Raw genomic sequence first — 25,804 nt, forward strand, 5'->3', positions numbered from 1 at the left:
TTACAGCAGACTCTGCTAAGAAATCGTGTTAGAGGAAACGCTTATTTACTAACCAGCTCGTGGCTCAGGAGATAGTCTTCATCCATTCTCCTCCCCACTCTCTCCTTCTCTCCTTCTTAGACCTCCTCCTCCTCGTCTCAGCCTCATCCTGTTCTCATAGTAAAAGAAAGTGATTTTCTATCTAATCCTGTCATCCTCTCTTTGTCTTAATCAGGGGCTAGACAGATATTCCACATAATATATCCCACCGTACATATACTAGAGTATACAGTACACGCAATAGAAACCCGCCAAGGGATTGCGGTTGAAAATTAGCTGGCTGGCTAAAACCGTCACTTTTACTGAAAAGTTGATCTATGTGCACTGCCCCTGTACAAATAGAAATAAACTCAAACTCAAAATGTTGATGTACCGTACAGTACAATGCATTCTGAGCGATTACATCTAACTATACAATGAGACAAGGGTATGAGCCGAGTTCAAACAAGACAAGGAACCCAGTGAAGCAAGGCAGGGAACCCATCCAGTAAAGCAAGACATGGAACCAGATGTCCAGGGATGACCAAAGACATCTAGACCCATCTGAATTGAGGCAGGGAATCCAGATGTCCAGGGATGACCAAAGACATCTAGACCCATCTGAATTGAGGCAGGGAATGCAGATGTCCAGGGATGATCAAAGACATCTAGACCCATCTGAATTGAGGCAGGGAATCCAGATGTCCAGGGATGACCAAAGACATCTAGACCCATCTGAATTGAGGCAGGGAATCCAGATGTCCAGGGATGACCAAAGACATCTAGACCCATCTGAATTGAGGCAGGGAATCCAGATGTCCAGGGATGACGAAAGACATCTAGACCCATCTGAATTGAGGCAGGGAATCCAGATGTCCAGGGATGACCAAAGACATCATTGGGTATGAATCCAGATCACTGGTGGTCAGCCGAGTGCCATGTTTCTACAAGACCACTCAATCAGCAGTATTGATTTCCCTGTCCAGGCAGTCTATTAGTTGTTCAAACCTACATAGAGGCCATGTCAACATGGCAGCTAGGTGATTGATGTGAGTGGGTGGGAAGGGAGGACAGAGGACAAGTACATGAGAGATCACACAGGAGGAGGGAATACATTTCAGATGATTTGTGTACTTGTTTGATAGTTTACTGCATTGTTAGAAAACATACGCATTTTGCTGCACCTGCTAAACTGTGTACACGACAAATAAACTTTGATTTGATTTGTGTGCACATTGTGTAATTTTGTGTTTTGTGTGTGGTTTTGTTAGTTTCCGTGGGGTTCATAAAGCAGTGTGTGTGTGTGTGTGTGTGTGTGTGTGTGTGTGTGTGTGTGTGTGTGTGTGTGTGTGTGTGTGTGTGTGTGTGTGTGTGTGAGCAGCAGGTAGCCTAGCGGGAAGAGCTTTGGGCCAGTAACCAAAAGGATGGTTGATGTGCCCTTGAGCAAGACACTTAACTCTAATTCCTCCTATATGTCGCTCTGGATAAGAGCTGTGGGGTTGCGTGGGGTTCGTAAAGCAGTGTGTGTGTGTGTGTGTGTGTGTGTGTGTGTGTGTGTGTGTGTGTGTGTGTGTGTGTGTGTGTGTGTGTGTGTATGTGTGTGTGTGTGTGTGTGTGTGTGTGTGTGTAAGCGGGTGAATAATTGAAGGTGTCTGAGGTGTGTGTGTGTGTTCTCTTTAACCCCAAACCACAGACAAGACAGCTCTCAATAATTCAGGGTAAGAAGATATGATTACAAAGCAGCTGGTAGCCAGGCCCCTCAGTGACCCTTGATCAGTGAACACTCCTTCTCTCTAACCTCACATGCAGTCAAATAAAATGAAATGTTATTGGTATATGCACCAAATACAACAGGTGTAGACTTTGCCTTGAAACGCTTACTTACGAGCCCATTCCCAACAATGCAGAGTTGAAAAGTAGGAAATATATTTTCTGAATAATTCTTTTAACACAATAAAAACAATAACGAGGCTATATACAAAGAGTACCAGTTCTGAGTCACTGTGAAGGGGTACGAGGTAGTTGAGGTAGTTGAGGTAATACAGTATCATATAGGTAGGGGTAAAAGTGACTTGGCAGTCAGGATATATAATTAACAGAGTAACAACAGCTTATGTGAAGAGTGTGGAAGTGTGTCTATGTGTGAGTGTGTGTGTGGTGTCAATATGCATGTGTGTGTGTAGAGTCTAGTGAGTGTGCATATATCCATCAATCAATCAAATGTATTTATAAAACCCTTTTTACATCAGCCGATGTCACAAAGTGCTATACAGAAACCCAGCCTAAAACAGTAAGCAATGCAGATGTAGAAGCACGGTGGCTAGGAAACACTCCCTAGAAAGGCAGGAACCTAACGTCTTCTGGCTGTGCCGGGTTTTAACAGTACATGGCCAAAATATTTAAACTTTCATAGATGACCAGCATGGTCAAATAATGATAATGATCAGAGTGGTTGTTGAGGGTGCAGCGGGTAAGCACCTCAGGAGTAAATGTCAGTTGGCTTTTCATAGCCGAGCATTCAGAGTTAGAGACAGCAGGTGTGGTAGAGAGAGAGAGTCGAAAACAACAATAGTCCGGGACAAGGTAGCACGTCCGGTGAACAGGTCAGGGTTCCATAGCCGCAGGCAGAACAGTTGAAACTGGAGCAGCAGCACGACCAGCTGGACTGGGGACAGCAAGGAGTCATCAGGCCAGGTAGTCCTGAGGGGGTAGAAGCTGTTCAGGTTCCTTTTGGTCCCAGACTTGGTGCTCCGGTACTGCTTGATGTGCGACAGCAGAAAGAACAGTCTATGACTTGGGTGGCTGGAGTCTTTGACCATTTCTTAGGTCCTTCCTCTGACACCGCCTGGTAGAGAGGTCCTGGATGGCAGGGAGTTCGGCCCCAGTGAGGTACTGGGCCATACACACTACCCTCTGTAAGCGTGTTGCGGTCGGATGCCGAGTATTTGCATACAAAGAGGTGATGCAGCTGTATAACATTTTGAGGATCTGAGACCCATTCCAAATCTTTTCAGCCTCCTGACGGGGAAGAGGCGTTGTCGTGCCCTCTTCACAACTGTCTTGGTGTGTTTGGACCATGATAGGTCCTTAGTGATGCCGTCACCGAGGAACTTGAAGCTCTCGACCCATTACACTAAAGCCCTGTGAATGTCAAAGGGTGTGTGTTCGGGCCTATCAGGCCTACCACCGCCGCGTCTTCGGAAAATTTAATGATGGAGTTGTGCACGGCCACTCAGTCGTGAGTGAACAGGGAGTACAGGAGGAGACTGAGCACGCACCCCTGAGGGGCCCCCGTGTTGAGGGTCAGTGTAGCGGATGTGTTGTTGCTTACTCTTGAGAATAAGTTCTCATTTACAACTGTGACTTGGCCAAGACAAAGCAAAGCAGTGCGACAAAAACAACAACACAGAGTTACACATTGGATAAACAAACATACAGTTAATAACACAATAGAAAAATGTGTATACAGTGTGTGCAAATGAAGTAAGGAGGTAAGGCAATAAATAGGCCAATAGTGGCGAAGTAATTACAATTTATGAATTTACACTGGAGTGATATATGTGCAGATGATGATGTGCAAGTAGAAATACTGCTGTGCAAAAGAGCAAAAAAAGCTAATAAAAATAATAGGGGGATGAGGTACAGTAGGTAGTTGGATGGGCTATTTACAGACTGGCTGTGTACAGCTGCAGCGATCAGTAAGCTGCTCTGACAGCTGATGCTTAAAGTTAGTGAGGGATATATAAGTCTCCAACTTCAGTGATTTTTGGAATTCGTTCCAGTCATTGGCAGCAGAAAACTGGAAGGAAAGACGGTCAAAGGAGGTGTTGGCTTTGGGGATGACCAGTGAAATATACCTGCTGGAGCGCGTGCTACGGGTGGGTGTTGCTATGGTGACCAGTGAGCTGAGATAAGGCAGAGCTTTACCTAGCAAAGACTTATAGATGACCTGGAGCCAGTGGGTTTGGTGACGAATATGTAGCGAGGACCAGCCAACGAGAGCATACAGATCGCAGTGGTGGGTAGTATATGGGGCTTTGGTGACAAAACGGATGGCACTGTGATAGACTGCATCCAATTTGCTGAGTAGAGTGTTGGAGGCTATTTTGTAAATGACATTGCCGAAATCAAGGATCGGTAGGATAATCAGTTTTACGAGGGTATGTTTGGCAGCATGAGTGAAGGAGGCTTTGTTGCGAAATAGGAAGCCGATTCTAGATTTATCTTTGGATTGGAAATGCTTAATGTGAGTCTGTAAGGAGAGTTTACAGTCTAGCCAGACACCTAGGTATTTATAGTTGTCCACCTATTCTAAGTCAGAACCGTTCAGAGTTGTGATGCTGGTCAGCCGGGAGGGTGCAGGCAGCGATCAATTGAAGAGCATGCATTTCGTTTTACTAGCATTTAAGAGCAGTTGAAGGCCACGGAAGGAGTGTTGTATGGCGTTGAAGCTCGTTTGATGGTTTGTTAACACAGTGTCCAAAGAAGAGCCAGATGTATACCGAATGGTGTCGGCTGCGTAGAGGTGGATCAAAGAATCCCCCGCAGCAAGAGAGACATCATTGATATATACACAGAAAAGAGTCGGCCTGAGAATTGAACCATGTGGCACCCCCATAGAGACTGCCAGTGTTCCGGACAACAGGCCCTCTGATTGACACACTGAACTCTATCTGAAAAGTAGTTGGTGAACCAGGTGAGGCAGTCATTAGGGAAAACCAAGGCTGTTGAGTCTGCCAATAAAAACACGGTGATTGACAGAGTCGAAAGCCTTGGCCAGGTCGATGAAGACGGCTGCACAGTACTGTCTTTTATCAATGGCAGTTATGATATTGCTTAGGACCTTGAGCGTAGTTGAGGTGCAACTGTGACCAGCTCGGAAAACCAGATTGCATAGCAGAGAATGTACGGTGGGATCGAAATGGTCGGTGATCTATTTGTTCACTTGGCTTTCGAATACTTTAGAAAGGCAGGGCAGGATAGTTTGGGTCTAGAGTGTCTCCCCCTTTGAAGAGGGCGATGACTGTGGCCGCTTTCCAATCTTTAGGAATATCAGGCGATACGAAAGAGAGGTTGAACAGGCTAGTAATAGGGGTTGCAACAATGGCGGCGGATAATTTTAGGAAGAGAAGGTCCAGATTGTCTAGTCCAGCTGATTTGTAGGGATCTAGATTTTGCTGCTCTTCCAGAACATCAGCTGTCTGGATTTGGGTGAAGGAGAAGCGGGGCGGGGGGCTTGGGCCAGTTGCTGTGGGAGGTGCAGAGCTGTTGGCCGGGGGTTGGGGTTGCCAGGTGGAAAGCATGGCCAGCCGTAGAGAAACACTGAAATTCTCGATTATCATGGATTAATCAGTAGTGACAGTGTTTCCTAGTCTCAATGCAGTGGGCAGCTGGGAGGAGGTACTCTTATTCTCCATGAACTTTACAGTGTCCCAAAACGTTTTGGAATTAGTGCTGCAGGATGCAAATTTCTGTTTGAAAAAGCTAGCCTTTGCTAACTGACTGTGTATATTGGTTCCTGACTTCCCTGAAAGTTGTATATAACGGGGACTATTCGATGCTAGTTCTGTACGCCACAGGGTGTTTTTGTGCTGGTCAAGGGCAGTCAAGTCTGGAGTGAACCAAAGGCTATATCTGTTCTTAATTCTACATTTTTTAAATGGGGCATGCTTATTTAAGATGGTGAGGAAAGCATGTTTAAAGAACAACCAGGCATCCTCTTCTGATGGGATGAGGTCAATATCTTTCCAGGATACCCTGGCCAGGTCGATTAGAAAGGCCTGCTCGCAGAAGTGTTTTAGGGAGCGTTTGACAGTGATGAGGGGTGGTCGTTTGACCGCGGACCCATAACGGACACAGGCAATGAGGCAGTGATTGCTGAGATCGTGGTTGAAAACATCAGAGGTGTATTTAGAGGGCAAGTTGGTCAGGATGATAACTATAAGGGTACCCATGTTTACGGATTTGGGGTTGTACCTGGTAGGTTCCTTGATAATTTGTGTGAGATTGAGGGCATCTAGTTTAGATTGTAGGACGGCCAGGGTGTTAAGCATATTCCAATTTAGGTCACCTAGCAGTACGAACTCTGACGATAGATGGCAATCAATTCACATATGTTGTCCAGGGCACAGCTGGGAGCTGAGGGGGGTCTATAACAAGCGGCAACAGTGAGGGACTTATTTCTGGAGAGATGGATCTTTTAAAAGTAGAAGCTCAAACTGTTTGGGCATAGATCTGGATAGTATGACAGAACTGCAGGCTATCTCTAGAGAAGATTGCAATTCCACCCCCTTTAGCAGTTCTGTCTTGGCGAAAAATGTTAAAATTGGGGATGGAAATTTCAGAATTTTTGGTGGCCTTCCTTAGCCAGTATTCAGACACGGCTGGGACATCAGGGTTGGCTAAAGTGTGCTAAAGCAGTGAATAAAGCAAACTTAGAGAGGAGGCTTCTGGTTTTAACATGCATGAACCCAAGGCTTTTACGGTTGCAGAAGTCAACAAATGAGAGCGCCTGGGGGAATTGGAGTGTTGCTGGGGAATGCAGGGCCTGGGTTAACCTCTACATCACCAGAGGAACAAAGGAGGAGTAGGATGAGGGTACGGTTAAAGGCTGTAAGAACTGGTCGTCTAGTTCATTGGGAACAGAGAATAAAAGGAGCAGATTTCTGTCCGTGGTAGGATAGATTCAGGGCATAGTGTACAGACAAGGGTATGGTAGGGTTTGAGTACAGTGGGGGTAAATCTAGGCATTGAGTGACAATGGGAGAGGTTGCATCTTTGGAGGCGCCAGTTAAGCTAGGTGCGGTCTCTGCATGTGTGGGGGGTGGGACAAAGGGGGCTATCTGAGGCATGTTGAGGAGGACTAAGGGCTCTGCAGTAAAATAAAACATTGAGAGCTGCCCTAAACAACATTATACAAGGCATAGTGGCGGCAGGTAGCCTAGTGGTTAGAGTGTTGGACTAGTAACCGAAAGGTTGCAAGATCGAATCCCCGAGCTGACAAGGTAAAAATCTGTTGTTCTGCCCCTGAACAAGGCAGTTAACCCACTGTTCCTAGGCCGTCATTGAAAATAAGAATTTGTTGACTTGCCTAGTTAAATAAAGGTAAAATAAAAAAATATTGACATTAGGGAGAGGTATAAAGCAATCACAGGTGTTGATTGGGAGAGCTAAGACAACAACAGGTAAGACAACAATGGGTAACAGCGCTGATGTAGTTGGGAAAAAAGCATTCCGATATGCTCAGGGCTGATATCGCGCTGTGCAGACTGGCAGGTATTATGCGGGCTACAGCGGCTGGTGTCCGGGCTAAAGGTAAAGACCGCTAGCAGTGGTTAACAATGACTAAATAGCTAGTAGCTAACTGGATGAGCATTTTATTGTTTGCTTATGACCCTATACAGCTCATTGAGTGCTGTCTTAGTGCCAGCATCGGTTTGTGGTGGTCAAAAGACAACTACAAAAAATACAGATGGAAACGCTTGGTGAATAGTCTGCAGCTTATCATGAGGTATTCTAACTCAGGCGAGCAGAACCTCGAGACTTCCTTAATATTAGAGATTGTACTCCAGCTGTTATTAATAGAGATACATACATCTTATGTTATCGGACTCTGCCGTTCTGTCCTGCTGATGCATAGAATAAACAGCTGGATGTACACTGAGTGTACAGAACATTAGGAACACCTTTCCATGACAGACTGACCAGGTGAATCCAGGTAAAAGCTATGATTGCTTATTAATGTCAACTATTAAATCCACTTCAATCAGTGTAGATGAAGGGGAGGATTTTAAGCCTTGAAACAATTGAGACAGGGATTGTGTATGTATGTATGCTTTGAACGGGGTATGGTAGTAGGTGCCAGGCGCAACTGTTTGAGTGTGTCATGAACTGCAACGCTTCTGGGTTTTTCACGCTCAACAGTTTCCCATGTGTATCAAGAATAGTCCACCACCCAAAGGACATCCAGCCAACTTGACACAACTTTGGGAAGCATTAGAGTCAACATGGGCCAGCATCCCTGTGGAACGCTTTGGACACCTTGTAGAGTCCTTGCCCCGAGGAATTGAGGCTGTTCTGAGGGCAAAAGGGGGTGCACCTCAATATTAGGTGTTCATAATATTTTATACACTACGTGTACAGTGCATTTGGGGAAGTATTCAGATGTCAATGATGATCAATGGAAACAGGATGCACCTGAGCTCAATTTCGAGTCTCATAGCAAAGGGTCTGAATACTTATATAAATAAGGTATTTCTGTTTTTTATTTGTAATAAATTTGCAAGACTTTCTAAAAAAACAGTTTTTGCTTTGTCATTATGGAGTATTGTGTGTAGATTGATAAGGATGTTTTTATTGAATCAATTTCAGAATAAGGCTGTAACCTAACAAAATGTGCTATCCATGTCCTTGTTCAGCCATGACGCCAAGACGCACAGTATATTCCAGTATATTCCAGTCCCTTTGATAAGATAGTCTTGAACGGAGCTCGTCCAGTTTGTTCTCCAGTGATTTGCACATTCGCCAATAGAACAGCCGGTAGAGCCGGTTTATTCACTGGCAGCTGTAATCTCATCAGGGGGCCGGCGCACCGGCCTCTATCGCACATCAACATGTCTTTCGCCTCCGACTCTTCGAAGTAGAAGACCTCATCCAAATTGAGGTTAGTGATGGCTGTTCTGATGTCCAGAAGCTCTTTTCGATCATAGGAAACAAAGGCAGAAACATGATGTCCAAAAAAAGTTAAGATCGACTCCAAAATATATACAATGAAGCGCAATTGGTCAGGAGCCCGTAAAATGTATGCTTTCCATAAAATGCTTTATAAAACAGTCTGTGCGTGTCCTGTTGTTTACACCTGTAGCTCATTCACTGAATGTCTTATTGTATGTTGTTTTTTCCAGTTTATGGTCTTTTTATGTGTGTGTGCTCTGTGGTGCATTTGAGGTCTGTCTCTGGCCAATGAGTGCCTCGCAGTCTCTATCCATGCAGTCTCTGTCGACTTACTTTGTTTGTGTGAGAAATAGAGAGAGAAGGAGAGGTAGAAAGAGAGATTGAGTGAGATCTGTCCCTCTTGGCTGGGTTGTGACACTCCTCTGCCACCAGAGCTCTAATAGGGATGGACCAGTCAGCTCACTCAGTGCAGCTAATGCAGCACACTGCCCCAGGCCATTGACTAGGCCAGGGCACAGCACAACACACACACACACACACACACACCCATGTGGCCGTCTCGCTCCCTCCCTCTAAATCAAAACAAGGAGGAGGGGGCAATGGTCAGTGACTGTGGGATGTTTTTACTTACTGAGATTTGATCATCCTACAGCTATTGCAAATGTATGTACAGTTTCAGTTTACTGTGTGTGTGTGTGTGTGTGTGTGTGTGTGTGTGTGTGTGTGTGTGTGTGTGTGTGTGTGTGTGTGTGTGTGTGTGTGTGTGTGTGTGTGTGTGCGTGCGTGCGTGCGTGCGTGCGTGCGTGCGTGCGTGCGTGCGTGCGTGGGGAGCAGCAGGTAGCCTAGCGGGAAGAGCTTTGGGCTAGTAACCAAAAGGATGGTTTGAATCCCAGAGCCGACTAGGTTAAAGCTCTGTCGATGTGCCCTTGGGCAAGGCACTTAACCCTAATTCCTCCTATATGTCGCTCTGGATAAGAGCGTCTGCTAAATTACTAAAATGTAAAGTGTTGTCAACTGTTGTTGCTCATGTGTGTGTGCGCTCTCCAGGGACTCACATTAGCACTGCCCTCCCAGATGTTACCAGGCACTTGAAACACACATCATGAATTATGTAGCCCTGTTTCCACGTCTCTCCCTCTGATATTTATAGGTCTGCTTTATATATCTATCCTCTTTGTCTGTTACTAGGTGTTTATAAGGTCCCTGTAGTCTTTGAAGGGGTGTCCTATAGCCATTTTATCTGTGTCTATAGTTGTCTGCAATGACACTGTGCCCTCGATTATTGTTCTGTACAGTAATGTTTCGTGTGCCCCTGATTAGGTATTTATAAAGTATTTATGTAGGATCTTAATCTGATCACCCTGTTGCATGAGAACATTTTAAACTTGAAGTATATTTGAGGTTTAAAAAGGCTTCTGAAGTTTGTAATTTCCGTTTTGAATTTTCAGACTTAATTTTCCCTCAATAAACATTTATCAACCCCTAATTTATTATAATCAACATAATAATTCAAATTTCTTGTTGCTGCAGGATTGTTTTTCTGCTTTAGCAAACTGACTCAAATTAAGATCCATCTGTAAGGCAGTGCATATGTCCTTGGCCTGTAGTTTCTACAGTATAGATACAGTGGGGAGAACAAGTATTTGATACACTGCCGATTTTACAGGTTTTCCAACTTACAAAGCATGTAGAGGTCTGTAATTTTTATCATAGGTACACTTCAACTGTGGGAGGCGGAATCTAAAAATCCAGAAAATCACATTGTATGATTTTTAAGTCATTCATTTTCATTTTATTGCATGACATTAGTATTTGATACATCAGAAAAGCAGAACTTAATATTTGGTACAGAAACCTTTGTTTGCAATTACAGAGATCATACATTTCCTGTAGTTCTTGATCAGGTTTGCACACACTGCAGCAGGGATTTTGGCCCACTCCTCCATACAGACCTTCTCCAGATCCTTCAGGTTTTGGGGCTGTCGCTGGGCAATACGGACTTTCAGCTCCCTCCTAAGATTTTCTATTGGGTTCAGGTCTGGAGACTAGCTAGGTCACTTCAGGACCTTGAGATGCTTCTTACGGAGCCACTCCTTAGTTGCCCTGGCTGTGTGTTTCAGGTCGTTGTCATGCTGGAAGACCCAGCCACGACCCATCTTCAATGCTCTTACTGAGGGAAGGAGGTTGTTGGCCAAGATCTCGCGATACATGGCCCCATTCATCCTCCCCTCAATACGGTGCAGTCGTCCTGTTTCCAACCTCCATGCTTCACAGTTGGGATGATGTTCTTGGAGTTGTACTCATCCTTCTTCTTCCTCCAAACACGGCAAGTGGAGTTTAGACCAAAAAGGTATATTTTTGTCTCATCAGACCATATGACTTTCTCCCATTCCTCCTCTGGATCATCCAGATGGTCATTGGCAAACTTCAGATGGCCCTGGACATGCGCTGGCTTGAGCAGAAAACCTTGCGTGCGCAGCAGGATTTTAATCCATGACGGCGAAGTGTGTTACTAATGGTTTTCTTTGAGACTGTGGTCCAAGCTCTCTTGAAGTCATTGACCAGGTCCTGCCATGTAGTTCTGGGCTGATCCCTCACATTCCTCATGATCATTGATGCCCCACGAGGTGAGATCTTGCATGGAGCCCCAGACCGAGGGTGATTGACCATCATCTTGAACTTCTTCCATTTTCTAATAATTGCGCCAACAGTTGTTGCCTTCTCACCAAGCTGCTTTTCTTACTGGTTGGTAGGTGATCAAATACTTATGTCATGCAATAAAATGCAAATTAATTACTTAAAAATCATACAGTGTGATTTTCTGGATTTTTGTTTTAGATTCCGTCTGTTACAGTTGAAGTGTACCTATGATAAAAATTACAGACCTCTACATGCTTTGTAAGTAGGAAAACCTGCAAAATCGGCAGTGTATCATATACTTGTTCTCCCCACTGTATAGTGGTTTATGGGGATGTTGTGTCCTTTTTTATTTATTTAACCTTTATTTAACTAGGCAAGTTCTAATGTTTTCCTGTACAATGGCCTATCAGTCTCTGTGTGGGGTCGCTGACCCCTCCCCCTATTTAAAGTCACACTGGGTAAATTGGGACAGAGCAGCCAGTGGAGCAGAAGAGACGTGTTCCCAATGTAGTGGAAACAACTGGACTGTACCCTCTCCCTCTGTCTTGTACCCATCTATCTATCTCCCTCGTTCTCTCCTCCTCCCCCTCTCTCTGTCTCCTCCTCCACGTATAGACTGTTACCCCCTCTCTCTTACCATCATCCTCCTCCTCATTGCTCATTGTAAATGTTAGTAGAGTTAAAGAATAGAGTCTGGGGGGTTGTCTGGAGGTCATAGTTTCATCAACAAACAGACCAGAGGAGAGGAGAGGAGAGGAGAGGAGGAGGAAGAGAAGGAAGGATGATTGAGGGATGAGGTAAGCGGTCAGGATTAGTTAGGGGAGAGGGCTGTAGTTAGAACGAGACGGTGAAGCGTAGCTTTTTAATGAAAATATGACAAAGCTCATGTCTTTTTCTCTCTTTCCAACCCCCAGCCCTTACTGCCCACCATAGATCGGCAGAGGGAGAGAGAGAGAGAGATTCAGATATCCCTCACTCATTCTGTAGATATGACTAAATAGTGAAGGTTTCTGCGTTAATCCTGACATGACTGAACTGTGGTCATGCTAACAAAGAGCCTTTTGTGTGCTAGATGGAAATGGGCGGGGCTAACACAGCAGGATTAGTTATAACACATCAGTGTTGCCAATAAAGCTGCTTTGAATGTGAATTGAGAGGAGTGAAGAGGGCACCATTGATAAATTGTGCGTTAGTGGAGGGGGTGGGGGGTGGGAGGTGTATATATTTAATTGGCTGACACCTGCTACTACTTCAGCCTTTTAATGCACCAGGAGAAAGGGGGGAGTGGAGAAAGCGAGAAAGAGGGAGGGAGTGTTGTGGGGTCTAATTTTGAATTCAGACACAGCACCTATTCTATTCCATTCATGGGTTAGTATAGCTTTGTGGATATGTTAACAATATGATTGGAGCACTCTACAATGTGGCTGAGCTGTTATCTACTCCATCCTTGGCTCAGCTCTCTTCCCCTATTCTCTTCCCAGTCACCTTTATCTATGATTCTCTCTTTGTTGATTCACTCTCTATTGGAGTGATTCTCTGTCCATGGTGCTAGTTCAGTAGGTTGATTCACTCTCTATTGTAGTGATTCTCTGTCCATGGTGCTGATTCAGTAGGTTGATTCACTTTCTATTGGAGTGATTCTCTGTCCATGGTGTTCATTCAGTAGGTTGATTCACTATCTATTGGAGTGATTCTCTGTCCGTGATTCACTCTTTATTGGAATGATTCACTGTCCGTGGTGCTGATTCAGTCAGTTGATTCACTCTTTACTATAGTAATCACTCTGTTCTCTGTTTTCAGTTTTCATTGTGCTGATACCCTGTAGATGGTGCTGATATAATTGCAGTGCTGTTTTTTATTCTGTTTTTTTATAGCTAGGGCCAGTGTTCTCTTATTCTATTTTAAACCTGCTGGGGCTCATGCCTGTGTGTGTGTGTGTGTGTGTGTGTGTGTGTGTGTGTGTGTGTGTGTGTGTGTGTGTGTGTGTGTGTGTGTGTGTGTGTGTGTGTGTGTGTGTGTGTGTGTGTGTGTGTGTGTGTTGTGTGTGTGTGTGTGTGTGTGCGTGTGTGTGTGTTTGAGTATGTGTACGTGTGAGTGTATTTCTGTATGCGAGCATGTTCCAGCACTACAGACAGAATGTCTCCTGAATCCACTCAGTTTCTTCTTTCTTTCTTCTCTCAGTGACAGTCCCTTCTCTTTCATCCGTTGTTTATCCCCCTCTCTCTTCTCACCTTCTCCCACCCTCTTCCCTTCCCTCCAACTCTTTCTCTGTTGAAGAGGGGAGGCAGGGGAAGACAGATATCTAATGTCAAACTATGAATATCCTCTCTAAGACACTTCCACATGTATGGAACTTTAAATCATCCCTTCCTTTTTGAGATTTTGAGTACCACACTCGCTCTAATTATTTACCAATACAAAGATGCCTGAACTTTGACCCACTAGTGTGTGTGTGTGTGCGTGCACTCGTGTGTGTTTTGGTGCCTCTCTGTCTGTTTGCCTACACTGAAGTAGGGGAGGGGCGGGCGAGTTAGCGAGCGACTGCACCCCAAACATCGTCACCGAGGTACCCGCAGGATGGGAAGCAGCCCCTAGCAACAGGGAGAGAGGGAAGAAAGCGCGAGAGCGGGAGGGAGGGGGGAAAGACGCAGAACATCAATAAATAATGGCCCCAGTGAGGAGGTGGAAATATGGGCCTCGTTAGCTGTGTGCCGCTGCCTTCATTTGCATGTGAGGAAACGAGGCTGCTACTGACTCAAACACACTTTCACACAGTCACATACACTGGCTCAGACCCACACCCTACCCTACTGCTGACATTACACACACACACACTGTCTCTCTCTCTCTCTCTCTCTCTCTGGTTCTCTCTCTGTCTCTCTCTCAACCTCTCTCTCTCTCTCTCTCTGTCTCTCTCTCTCTCTCTCAACCTCTCTCTCTCTCTCAACCTCTCTCTCAACCTCTCTATCTCAAACTCTCTCTATCTCTCTCTCTCTCTCTCTCTCTGGTTCTCTCTCTGTCTCTCTCTCTCAACCTCTCTCTCTCTCTCTCTCTCTCTCTCTCTCAACCTCTCTCTCTCTCAACCTCTCTCTCTCTCAACCTCTCTATCTCTGGTTCTCTCTCTGGTTCTCTCTCTGTCTCTCTCTCTCAACCTCTCTCTCTCTCTCTCTCTCTCAACCTCTCTCTCTCAACCTCTCTCTCTCTCTCTCTCTCTCTCAACCTCTCTCTCTCAACCTCTCTCTCTCTCTCTCTCTCAACCTCTCTATCTCAAACTCTCTATCTCAACCTCTCTCTCTCTCTCAACTTCTCTCTCTGTCAATTCAATTCAATTCAAGGGGCTTTATTGGCATGGGAAACATGTGTTAACATTGCCAAAGCAAGTGAGGTAGATAATATACAAAAGTGAAATAAACAATACAAATTAACAGTAAACATTACACATACAGAAGTTTCAAAACAATAAAGACATTACAATTGTCATATTATATATATACATATACATAGGTCTGGCAGAATCTGTGCAGAAGATCTAGATGCTGCTGTAGGCCCTCCTTGGTTGGGGACAGAAGCACCAGATCATCAGCAAACAGTAGACATTTGACTTCAGATTCTAGTAGGGTGAGGCCGGGTGCTGCAGACTGTTCTAGAACCCTCACAAATTCATTGATATATAAATGTTAAAATATAAGCTGGATCCCTGTCTCAACCCACGGTCCTGTGGATAGAAATGTGTGTGTTGTTTGCCATTTTTAACTGCACACTTGTTGTTTGTGTACATGTATTTTATAATGTTGTATGTTTTACCCCTAACACCACTTTCCATAAATTTGTATAGCAGACTCTCATGCCGAATTGAGTCATAAGCTTTTTTGAAATCAGCAAAGCATGAGAAGACTTTGTTTTGGTTTGTTTGTTTGTCAATGAGGGTGAATACGTGGTTTGTCGTACGGTAATTTGGTAAAAGCCAATTTGACATTTGCTCAGTACATTGTTTTCACTGAGGAAATGTACAAATCTGCTGTTAATGATAATGCTCAGGATTTTCCCAAGGTTGCTGTTGACGCATATCCCACGGTGTAAGGAACGACGCTGCAGAAGAGAAGCAGGTACGGGGAGTTGACGTTTCATTTGGAACGGACATGCAACAGGACAGGAACAACGTCAGCACTGGGAAACACAAAGACAGACGACAATCAATGCAGCAACGGGGAACAGAGCAGGGAACTGACACATACAGGGGAGGTCATGAACAGGAGCTTGAGTCCAATATCGCTGACGCGCGTGACGAGGGACGGCAGGTGCGAGTAATGATGGTGGCGGGAGTGCGTAATGCAGGGCAGCCTGGCGCCAAGTGCCAGGGGGGAAGAGGTGGAGCAGGCGTGACACACAGTAGTTATTGGGGTCAAATTTGTCTCCACTTTTGTGGATTGGGGTGATCAGATTCTAAGATTTGTATTTGATCTTGTAAATATTTTTGCTGTTTGTTCTTTGTTATTGAGCCAAAAAGATTGGTGAAGTGGTTTATCCACACATCTCCATTTTGGATAGATAACTCTTCGTGTTGTTGTTTGTTTAGAGTTTTCCTATTTTCCCAGAAGTGGTTAGATTCTATGGATTCTTCAATTACATTGAGCTGATTTCTGACCAGCTGTTCCTTCTTCTTCTGTAGTGTATTTCTGTATTGTTTTAGTGATTCACCGTAGTGAAGGCATAGAATCAGGTTTTCTGGGTCTCTATGTTTTTGGTTGGATATCTCTCTCTCAGTTGCTTCCCCCATATCTCTCCCCATCTCTCTCCATCCTTATTTTAGTTGTTATCCTCTCTCCCCTCATACAACCCTCCCAGATTCTGCCTTCTACCCCAACAGCATGTCTATAGGTTTTGTAGTGTGTTCCAGGCTGACTTGAAAGCAGTGTGATTTTGACAGGGAAGCCCACCAGTAGGCCTTCCTGTCCTGTGTTTGACAACAAGCCCCAAGCTCAGCAGTCTAACCCACATAATTACAGTATTCATTGACATACACACACACAGACACGCACATACACATAGAGACATAGAGAGGTGCCCACGCTTTTTTGTTATTCCGTCTCACACACAGACACACATACTGTATGAACACACACACTCACATTTCTCCTCCTGCTCTTCCTTCTTCTGCTCCACCTTGCCTTTAATCTTCCACACCCTGCTTGTTCTCTGCTGACCTAGTGTGTCCTTGACTGACAAGCCCAACAGAGAGCAACAGGCCGGTGAGTAGCAGGGTAACAAGGTAGCAGGGTAGATGGGCGGCAGGGTAGCAGCATAACAGGTTAGCAGGGTAACAGGTTAGACGGGTAGCAGGGTAGACACGTAACAGGGTAGCAGAGTAGTAGGATAACAGTGTAACAGGGTAGCGGGGTAACAGGATAACAGTGTAGCAGGGTAACAGGGTAGCAGCATAACAGGGTAGCAGCATAACAGTGTAGCAGGGTAACAGGGTAGTAGCGTAACAGGGTAACAGTGTTAGCAGGGTAGCAGCGTAACAGGGTAGAAGGGTAACAGGGTAGTAGGGTAACAGTGTAGCAGGGTAGCAGGGTAACAGGGTAGCAGCGTAATAGGGTAGCAGCGTAACCGGGTAGCAGAGCAGCAGGGTAGCAGCGTAACAGGGTAGCAGGGTAGAAGCGTAACAGGGTAGCAGGGTTACAGGGTAGAAGGGTAACAGTGTAGCAGGGTAACAGGGTAGCAGCGTAACAGGGTAGCAAAGCAGCAGGGTAGCAGCATAACAGGGTAGAGGCGTAACAGGGTAGCAGGTTAGAAGCGGAACAGGGTAGCAGCGTAACAGGGTAGCAGAGCAGCAGGGTAGAGGTGTAACAGGGTAGCAGAGTAACAGGGTAGCAAGGTAGCAGCGTAACAGGGTAGCAGCGTAACAGGGTAGAAGCGTAACAGGGTAGCAAGGTAGCAGTGTAACAGGGTAGCAGCGTAACAGGGTAGAAGCGTAACAGGGTAGGAGCGTAACAGGGTAGCAGCGTAACAGGGTAGCAGGGTAGAGGCGTAACAGGGTAGCAGGGTAGCAGCGTAACAGGGTAGCAGGGTAGCAGCATAACAGGGTAGCAGGGTAGCAGCATAACAGGGTAGCAGAGCAGCAGGGTAGCAGCATAACAGGGTAGCAGGGTAGAAGCGTAACAGGGTAGAAGCGTAACATGGTAACAGCGTAACAGGGTAGCAGGGTAGAGGCGTTGCAGGGTAGCAGCGTAACAGCGGAGCAGCGTAACAGGGTAGAGGCGTAACAGGGTAGCAGGGTAGAGGCGTAACAGGGTAGCAGGGTAGCAGCGTAACAGGGTAGCAGCATAACAGGGTAGCAGCATAACAGTGTAGCAGGGTAACAGGGTAGTAGCGTAACAGGGTAACAGTGTTAGCAGGGTAGCAGCGTAACAGGGTAGAAGGGTAACAGGGTAGTAGGGTAACAGTGTAGCAGGGTAGCAGGGTAACAGGGTAGCAGCGTAATAGGGTAGCAGCGTAACCGGGTAGCAGAGCAGCAGGGTAGCAGCGTAACAGGGTAGCAGGGTAGAAGCGTAACAGGGTAGCAGGGTTACAGGGTAGAAGGGTAACAGTGTAGCAGGGTAACAGGGTAGCAGCGTAACAGGGTAGCAAAGCAGCAGGGTAGCAGCATAACAGGGTAGAAGCGTAACAGGGTAGCAGGTTAGAAGCGGAACAGGGTAGCAGCATAACAGGGTAGCAGAGCAGCAGGGTAGAGGTGTAACAGGGTAGCAGAGTAACAGGGTAGCAAGGTAGCAGCGTAACAGGGTAGCAGCGTAACAGGGTAGAGGCGTAACAGGGTAGCAAGGTAGCAGCGTAACAGGGTAGCAGCGTAACAGGGTAGAAGCGTAACAGGGTAGGAGCGTAACAGGGTAGCAGCCTTAACAGGGTAGCAGGGTATAGGCGTAACAGGGTAGCAGGGTAGCAGCGTAACAGGGTAGCAGGGTAGCAGCGTAACAGGGTAGCAGAGCAGCAGGGTAGCAGCATAACAGGGTAGCAGGGTAGAAGCGTAACAGGGTAGAAGCGTAACAGGGTAGAAGCGTAACATGGTAACAGCGTAACAGGGTAGCAGGGTAGAGGCGTTGCAGGGTAGCAGCGTAACAGCGGAGCAGCGTAACAGGGTAGAGGCGTAACAGGGTAGCAGGGTAGAGGCGTAACAGGGTAGCAGCGTAACAGGATAGCAGCGTAACAGGGTAGCAGCGTAACAGGGTAGGAGCGTAACAGGGTAGCAGCCTTAACAGGGTAGCAGGGTATAGGCGTAACAGGGTAGCAGGGTAGCAGCGTAACAGGGTAGCAGGGTAGCAGCGTAACAGGGTAGCAGAGCAGCAGGGTAGCAGCATAACAGGGTAGCAGGGTAGAAGCGTAACAGGGTAGAAGCGTAACAGGGTAGAAGCGTAACATGGTAACAGCGTAACAGGGTAGCAGGGTAGAGACGTTGCAGGGTAGCAGCGTAACAGCGGAGCAGCGTAACAGGGTAGAGGCGTAACAGGGTAGCAGGGTAGAGGCGTAACAGGGTAGCAGCGTAACAGGATAGCAGCGTAACAGGGTAGCAGCGTAACAGGGTAGCAGGGTAGAGGCGTAACAGGGTAGAGGCGTAACAGGGTAGCAGAGCAGCAGGGTAGCAGAGGGAATGTGGTGAACTGGCTCTTTATCTGGTGCATCACATTGGCTTGCATCTCACTTTATACAGTCAAGTCAGCATGAATAGAATTTTGGGGAGTACAGTGATTTAGTAATTAATATTTTACTCTGTCTGCCACTCTGCTTAACAACAGACAGAAAGGGAGACGAGAGACGGAGAGAGAGAGAGAAAGTGAGGGAGAGAGAGAGAGGAAGAGAGAGAGGAAGGAAAGAGAGAGTGTGTAAGGGGAAAAAAATGATTGTGAGGGCTAAGAAGGATAGATCGAGAGAGATGATTGAAGATAGAGAAATTGAATAAACAAGAGAAACAATTAAGATGGGTGGATAGTGGAGGAGATCATGTGATTAAGATGGCTCCTGTTTTGGAGGTGTCTCCACAGCATCTGTTTGTGACAGATCTCTCTTTCCCTAGTTCTATCCCCCTTTCGCTCTCCCTCCCCTCTCTCTCTCTCTCTCTGTCTACATGTCAGTATGTTGTGACAGCGTGGCGGTTGGTGTTATGGGGGTTGAAATCTTAAAGTGCACATTATCCTGTAAGGCTTAATTCAGGGGTGCAAACAAGGGCTGACTGTGAAATTACAGCCTGCGATGCGACTGTACCCCTACCCTCAACACACACACAGTCTGTCAGCCTGCACAGTCTCCCTCTCTCCTCTCTCCCCTCTCTCATCTCTTCCTCTCTCCCTCTCTCACTCTCTTCTCTCTCCCTCTGTTCTCTCCTCTCTCCCTCTCTCTCCCTTTCTCCTCTCTCTCCCACTCTCCCTCTCTTTCCCACTTTCCCTCTCTCTCCCTCTCTCTCCCCTGTCTCCCTCTCTCTCTCTCCCTCTCTCTCTCTCTCCCTCTCTCTCCCTCTCTCTCCCCTGTCTCCCTCTCTCTCCCTCTCTCTACCCTGTCTCCCTCTCTCTCCCCTGTCTCCCTCTCTCTCCCTCTCTCTCCCCTGTCTCCCTCTCTCTCCCTCTCTCCCTCTCTCCCTCTCTCCCTCCCTCTCTCTCCCCTGTCTCCCCCTCTCTCCCTCTCTCTCCCTCTCTCTGCCTTTATCCCTTTCTCTCCCTCTCTCCCCCTCTCACCTGCTCTCCCTCTCTCCTTTCTCCCTATCTCTCCCTCTCTCTGCCACTCTCCCTCTCTTTCCCACTTTCCCTCTCTCCCCTGTCTCCCTCTCTCTCCCTCTCTCTCCCTCTCTCTCCCCTGTCTCCCTCTCTCTCCCTCTCTCTGCCTTTATCCCTTTCTCTCCCTCTCACCTGCTCTCCCTATCTCCTTTCTCCCTATCTCTCCCTCTCTCCTACTCTTTCTCTCCTTCTATCTCTCTCTCCCTCTCTCCCTCTCTCCCCCTCTACCACTTCAATAAGTGGGCAGGGCCTGTCAGATTGGCACAGGCTGAAAATAGGGCACAGTCTGGCAGGGTACATCACACACTGACCCACTTACCAGACCTGGGCTCATCTTGTTGTGTTCTATAACCACCACAACAATGATAACATTACTGGAATAGAGATGGTGATAAAGACTGTACTGTATGTGATGAGTGTTTGACCCTTTTTGACTGACCAAAGTGTTTCACAATGTGATTATATTGCATGTTTGACAGGGAGTTCAATGTGTTTCCTCTTGGCAATGACAGGTTGCCAAGGATCTGTATATTTCAGTCACTCTGCGCTGACTAAGTTGTTCGTTGAGGATGTTTAGTTATTTTGAGGCTTTGTTAAATAGTTGTATCTCTGTCTTTCTCTCTTTCTAACAGCTAACAGGTTCTTCCTGACATCCTTTGGTGCTCTGTACATCTCAGATGTCCAGAAAGAGGATGCCCTCTCCACCTACCGCTGCATCACCAAGCACAAATACAGTGGAGAGACACGCCAGAGCAATGGAGCCAGGCTGTCTGTCATGGGTGAGTAGGACTGTGTCTAAAGTATGTCAGTGTCTGTATTTCTCTGAGTACCAGTATACAGTGTTCTGTGTGTGTAATATACAGTATGTCTGTGAATATGAATAGATAGTATGTGAGTCATTAATCAACATCCCACACCATTCCCCAGTCCAAAGTGTAAGCTGTCTCCCCCCTCTCCTCCAGACCCCACAGAGTCGTCTCCCTCTATCCTGGACAGTTTCCTAGCGGGGGAGGTGCGGGCGGGTCTGAGTGTGGAGCTTCCCTGCATTGCAGCAGGGTACCCCAGCCCCACAGTGCGCTGGCTGAAGGACGGCCGCCCACTGCCTTCCGATGCCCACTGGACGCGGCGCCTCACGGGTCTGACCATCAGTGACCTCAGGCAGGAGGACAGCGGCAGCTACGCCTGTGAGGTCACCAACAGCTTCGGCTCCAAGGAGGTGTCCGGAGCACTTTATGTCATAGGTAAGGAGATGAGTAGAGGGGGCTAGAAAGTGGGAGTAGAGGGGGCTAGAGAGTGGGAGTAGAGGGGGTCTAGAGAGTGGGAGTAGAGGGGGGGGGGTAAGGTTAGCACAGACCCCCAAAACAAACAGCCATATACAGATACACTCACACTGTCCTGGGACAGGCACATATACTGTACACACACACACACACACACGTTCACACATATAGTGTATAGGAACATATTATGTATAATAACATATCATGTATAGTAACATATAATATATAATAACACATTATAAATAATAACATATACTGTATAATAACACATAATATATAATAAAACATCATATATAATAACACATAACATATAATAATATATACTGTATAATAACACATAATATATAATAACACATAATATATAATAACATATCATATATAATAACATATACTGTATAATAACATATAATATATAATAACACGTAATATATATAATAACACATAATATATAATAACACATAATATATAATAACATATCATATATAATAACATATACTGTATAATAACATATAATATATAATAACACATAATATATAATAACACTAAATATATAATAACACATAATATACAGTTGAAATCGGAAGTTTACATATACCTCAGCCAAATACATTTAAACATGACGATGGTCATCATGGCCAAATAGTTCTATTTTTGTTTCATCAGACCAGAGGACATTTCTCCAAAATGTACGATCTTTGTCCCCATGTGCAGTTGCAAACTGTGGTCTGACTTTTTTATGGCGGTTTTGGAAGCAGTGGCTTCTTCCTTGCTTAGAGGCCTTTCAGGTTATGTCGATATAGGACTCGTTTTACTGTGGATATAGATACTTTTGTACCTGTTTCCTCCAGCATCTTTACAGGGTCCTTTGCTGCTTTTCTGGGATTGATTTGCACTTTTCTCACCACAGTATGTTCATCTCTAGGAGACAGAATGCGTCTCCTTCCTGAGCGGTATGACGGCTGCGTGGTCTCATGGTGTTTATACTTACGTACTATTGTTTGTACAAATTAACCTGGTACCTTCAGGCCTTTGGAAATTTCTCCCAAGGATGAACCAGACTTGTGGAGGTCTACAATTTTTTTCTGAGGTCTTGGCTGATTTCTTTTAATTTTCCCATGATGTTTAGCAAAGAGGCACTGGGTTTGACGGTAGGCCTTGAAATACATTCACAGGTACACCTCCAATTGACTCAAATGATGTCAATTAGCCTATCAGAAGCTTCTAAAGCCATGACATCATTTTCTGGAATTTTCCAAGCTGTTTAAAGGCATTAAAGGCACAGTCAACTTAGTCTATGTACATATACTATATAATAACATATAATATATATTAACATATACTGTGTAATAACATATAATATATAATAACATATCATGTATAAATAACATATAATATATTGTTACGGTTTTCTTCCGTTGAAGGAGAGTCGGACCAAAATGCAGCGTGGTAAGTTAGATACATGTTTAATGATGAAGAAACACGATAATACAAAAACAACAAACGGAACGTGAAAACCTATACAGCCTATCTGGTGACAACTAACACAAAGACAGGAACAATCACCCACCAAACACTCAAAGAATATGGCTGCCTAAATATGGTTCCCAATCAGAGACAACGAGAATCACCTGCCTCTGATTGAGAATCGCCTCAGGCAACCATAGACCTTGCTAGAACACCCCACTAAGCCACAATCCCAAAACCTACGAAAAAAAAACATACATAAACACCACACAAAATAAACCCATGTCACACCCTGGCCTGACCAAATAAATATAGAAAACACAAAATACTAAGACCAGGGCGTGACAGAACCCCCCCCAAGGTGCGGACTCCCGGCCGCACACCTAAACCCATAGGGGAGGGTCCGGGTGGGCGTCTGTCTACGGTGGCGGCTCCGGCTCGGGACGTGGACCCCACTCCAACCAAGTCTTAGTCCCCCTGTAACGCGTCCTTTGATTGGCGACCCTCGCCGCCGACCTTGGCCTAATAACCCTCACCAAGGACCCCACTGGACTGAGGGGCAGCTCGGGACTGAGGTAGAAGCTCGGGACTGAGGGGAAGCTCGGGACTGAGGAGAAGCTCGGGACTGAGGGGTAGCTCGGGACTGAGGGGTAGCTCGGGACTGAGGGGTAGCTCGGCACTGAGGGGAAGCTCGGCACTGAGGGGAAGCTCAGCACTGAGGGGAAGCTCAGCACTGAGAGGATGCCTAGAGTACCAAGAGGAAGTCCAGTACTGAGAGGAAACTCAGGCAGGTAGTAGGCTCTGGCAGATCCTGGCTAGCTGGTGGTTCTGGCAGATCCTGGCTGACTGGCGGATCCTGGCTAGCTGGTGGTTCTGGCAGATCCTGGCTGACTGGCGGATCTGGAAGATCCTGGCTGACTGGTGGATCCTGGCTGACTGGCGGATCTGGAAGATCATGGCTGACTGGCGGATCCTGGCTGACTGGCGGATCCTGGCTGAATGGTGGATCCTGGCTGAATGGCGGATCCTGGAAGATCCTGGCTGACTGGACGGCTCTCCAGCTGCAGCTCTGGCTGCTCCATGCAGACAGGCAGCTCTGGCTGCTCCATGCAGACTGGCAGCTCTGGCTGCTCCATGCAGACTGGAAGCTCTGGCTACTCCATGCAGACTGGAAGCTCTGGCTGTTCCATGCAGACTGGCAGCTCTGGCTACTCCATGCAGACTGGAAGCTCTGGCTGTTCCATGCAGACTGGCAGCTCTGGCTTCTCCATGCAGATTAGCAGCTCTGGCTGCGCTGAACAGGCAGGAGACTCCGGCAGCGCTGGAGAGAAGGAAGGCTCTGCAGCGCTAAACAGGCGGGAGACTCCGGCAGCGCTGGAGAGGAGGAAGGCTCTGGTAGCGCTAAACAGGCGGGAGACTCCGACAGCGCTGGAGAGGAGAAAGGCTCTGGCAGCGCTGAACAGGCGAGGCGCACTGAAGGCCTGGTGCGTGGTGCTGGCACTGGTGGTACTGGGCCGAGGACACGCACAGGAAGCCTGGTGCGGGGAGCTGCCACCGGAGGACTGGTGTGTGAAGGTGGCACAGGATGGACCGGACCGTGAAGGTGTACTGGAGAGCCTGAGAGCAGGGCTGGCACAAGACGTGTAAGGCTAGGTAGGTACACAGGAGGCCTAGTGCGTGAGGCTGGCACAATCTTCACCAGCCGACTAACACGCACCTCAGGACGAGTATGGAGCGCTGACCCAGGTGCCATCAAATCCCCGACACGCTCCGTCGGGCGAATATCGTACCTAAAGCACCAAACTAGCAACTCCCTCATAACTCTCTCCTCCACTTTCCCCATTAACTCCTTCACAGCTTCTGCTTCACTCACCTCCAACACCGGCTCTGGTTCTGGTCTCCTCCTTGGCTCCTCACGATAAACAGGGGGAGTTGGCTCAGGTCTGAACCCTGACTCTGCCACACTCTCCCTGAGCCCCCCCCAATACATTTTTGGGGCTGACTCTCGGGATTCCATCCGCGTCACCGTGCTGCCTCTTCATACCAGCGCCTCTCCGCTTTCTCCGCCTCCAGTTCTTCTTTGGGGCGTCGATATTCTCCAGGCTGAGTCCAGGGTCCTTTTCCGTCCAATATCTCCTCCCACATCCAGAAGTCCTGTGATCGCTGCTCCTCACGATAAACAGGGGGAGTTGGCTCAGGTTTGAACCCTGACTCTGCCACACTCTCCCTGAGCCCCCCAAGAAATTTTTGGCGCTGACTCTCGGGTTTCCTTCTGCGCCGCCGTGCTTGTCTTCTTCGACTCCATTCTCCTATAGCATTCTCCCAGGCTATAGCACTCTTCGACCGCCCACTGCTCCAGCGAATCCCAGGCGGGCTCCGGCACTCTCTCTGGGAATCCCAGGCGGGCTCCGGCACCGCCCACCTGTCTATTTCCTCCCAAGTCGTATACTCTAAACTTCGTAGCTCCTGCTGCCTGTCACCACGCTGCTTGGTCCTGGTGTGGTGGGGGATTCTGTTACGGTTTTCTTCCGTCGAAGGAGATTCGGACCAAAATGCAGCGTGGTAAGTTAGATACATGTTTAATGATGAAGAAACACGATAATACAAAAACAACAAACGGAACGTGAAAACCTATACAGCCTATCTGGTGACAACTAACACAAAGACAGGAACAATCACCCACCAAACACTCAAAGAATATGGCTGCCTAAATATGGTTCCCAATCAGAGACAACGAGAATCACCTGCATCTGATTGAGAACAGCCTCAGGCAACCATAGACTTTGCTAGAACACCCTACTAAGCCACAATCCCAAAACCTACGAAAAACCCCCATACATAAACACAACACAAAATAAACCCATGTCACACCCTGGCCTGACCAAATAAATATAGAAAACACAAAATACTAAGACCAGGGCGTGACATATATATTAACATATACTGTGTAATAACATATAATATATA

At 46.7% G+C, this 25,804-nt stretch overlaps 1 protein-coding gene across 1 annotated transcript in view; it reads left to right on the forward strand.

Annotated features, from left to right (window-relative positions):
- LOC112229127 (Down syndrome cell adhesion molecule-like protein 1 homolog) overlaps positions 1-25,804 on the forward strand; it is a 140,200-nt gene that overhangs the window by 64,165 nt on the left and 50,231 nt on the right. Inside the window, exons 4-5 of the mRNA XM_042309661.1 lie at positions 20,726-20,872; positions 21,056-21,334. Of these exons, the coding sequence (XP_042165595.1) occupies positions 20,726-20,872; positions 21,056-21,334 (426 nt within the window). The remainder of the gene's footprint in view (positions 1-20,725; positions 20,873-21,055; positions 21,335-25,804) is intronic.

This window comes from Oncorhynchus tshawytscha, linkage group LG30 (assembly GCF_018296145.1).
Source record: "Oncorhynchus tshawytscha isolate Ot180627B linkage group LG30, Otsh_v2.0, whole genome shotgun sequence".
In the NCBI taxonomy this organism is placed as follows: Eukaryota; Metazoa; Chordata; class Actinopteri; order Salmoniformes; family Salmonidae; genus Oncorhynchus; species Oncorhynchus tshawytscha.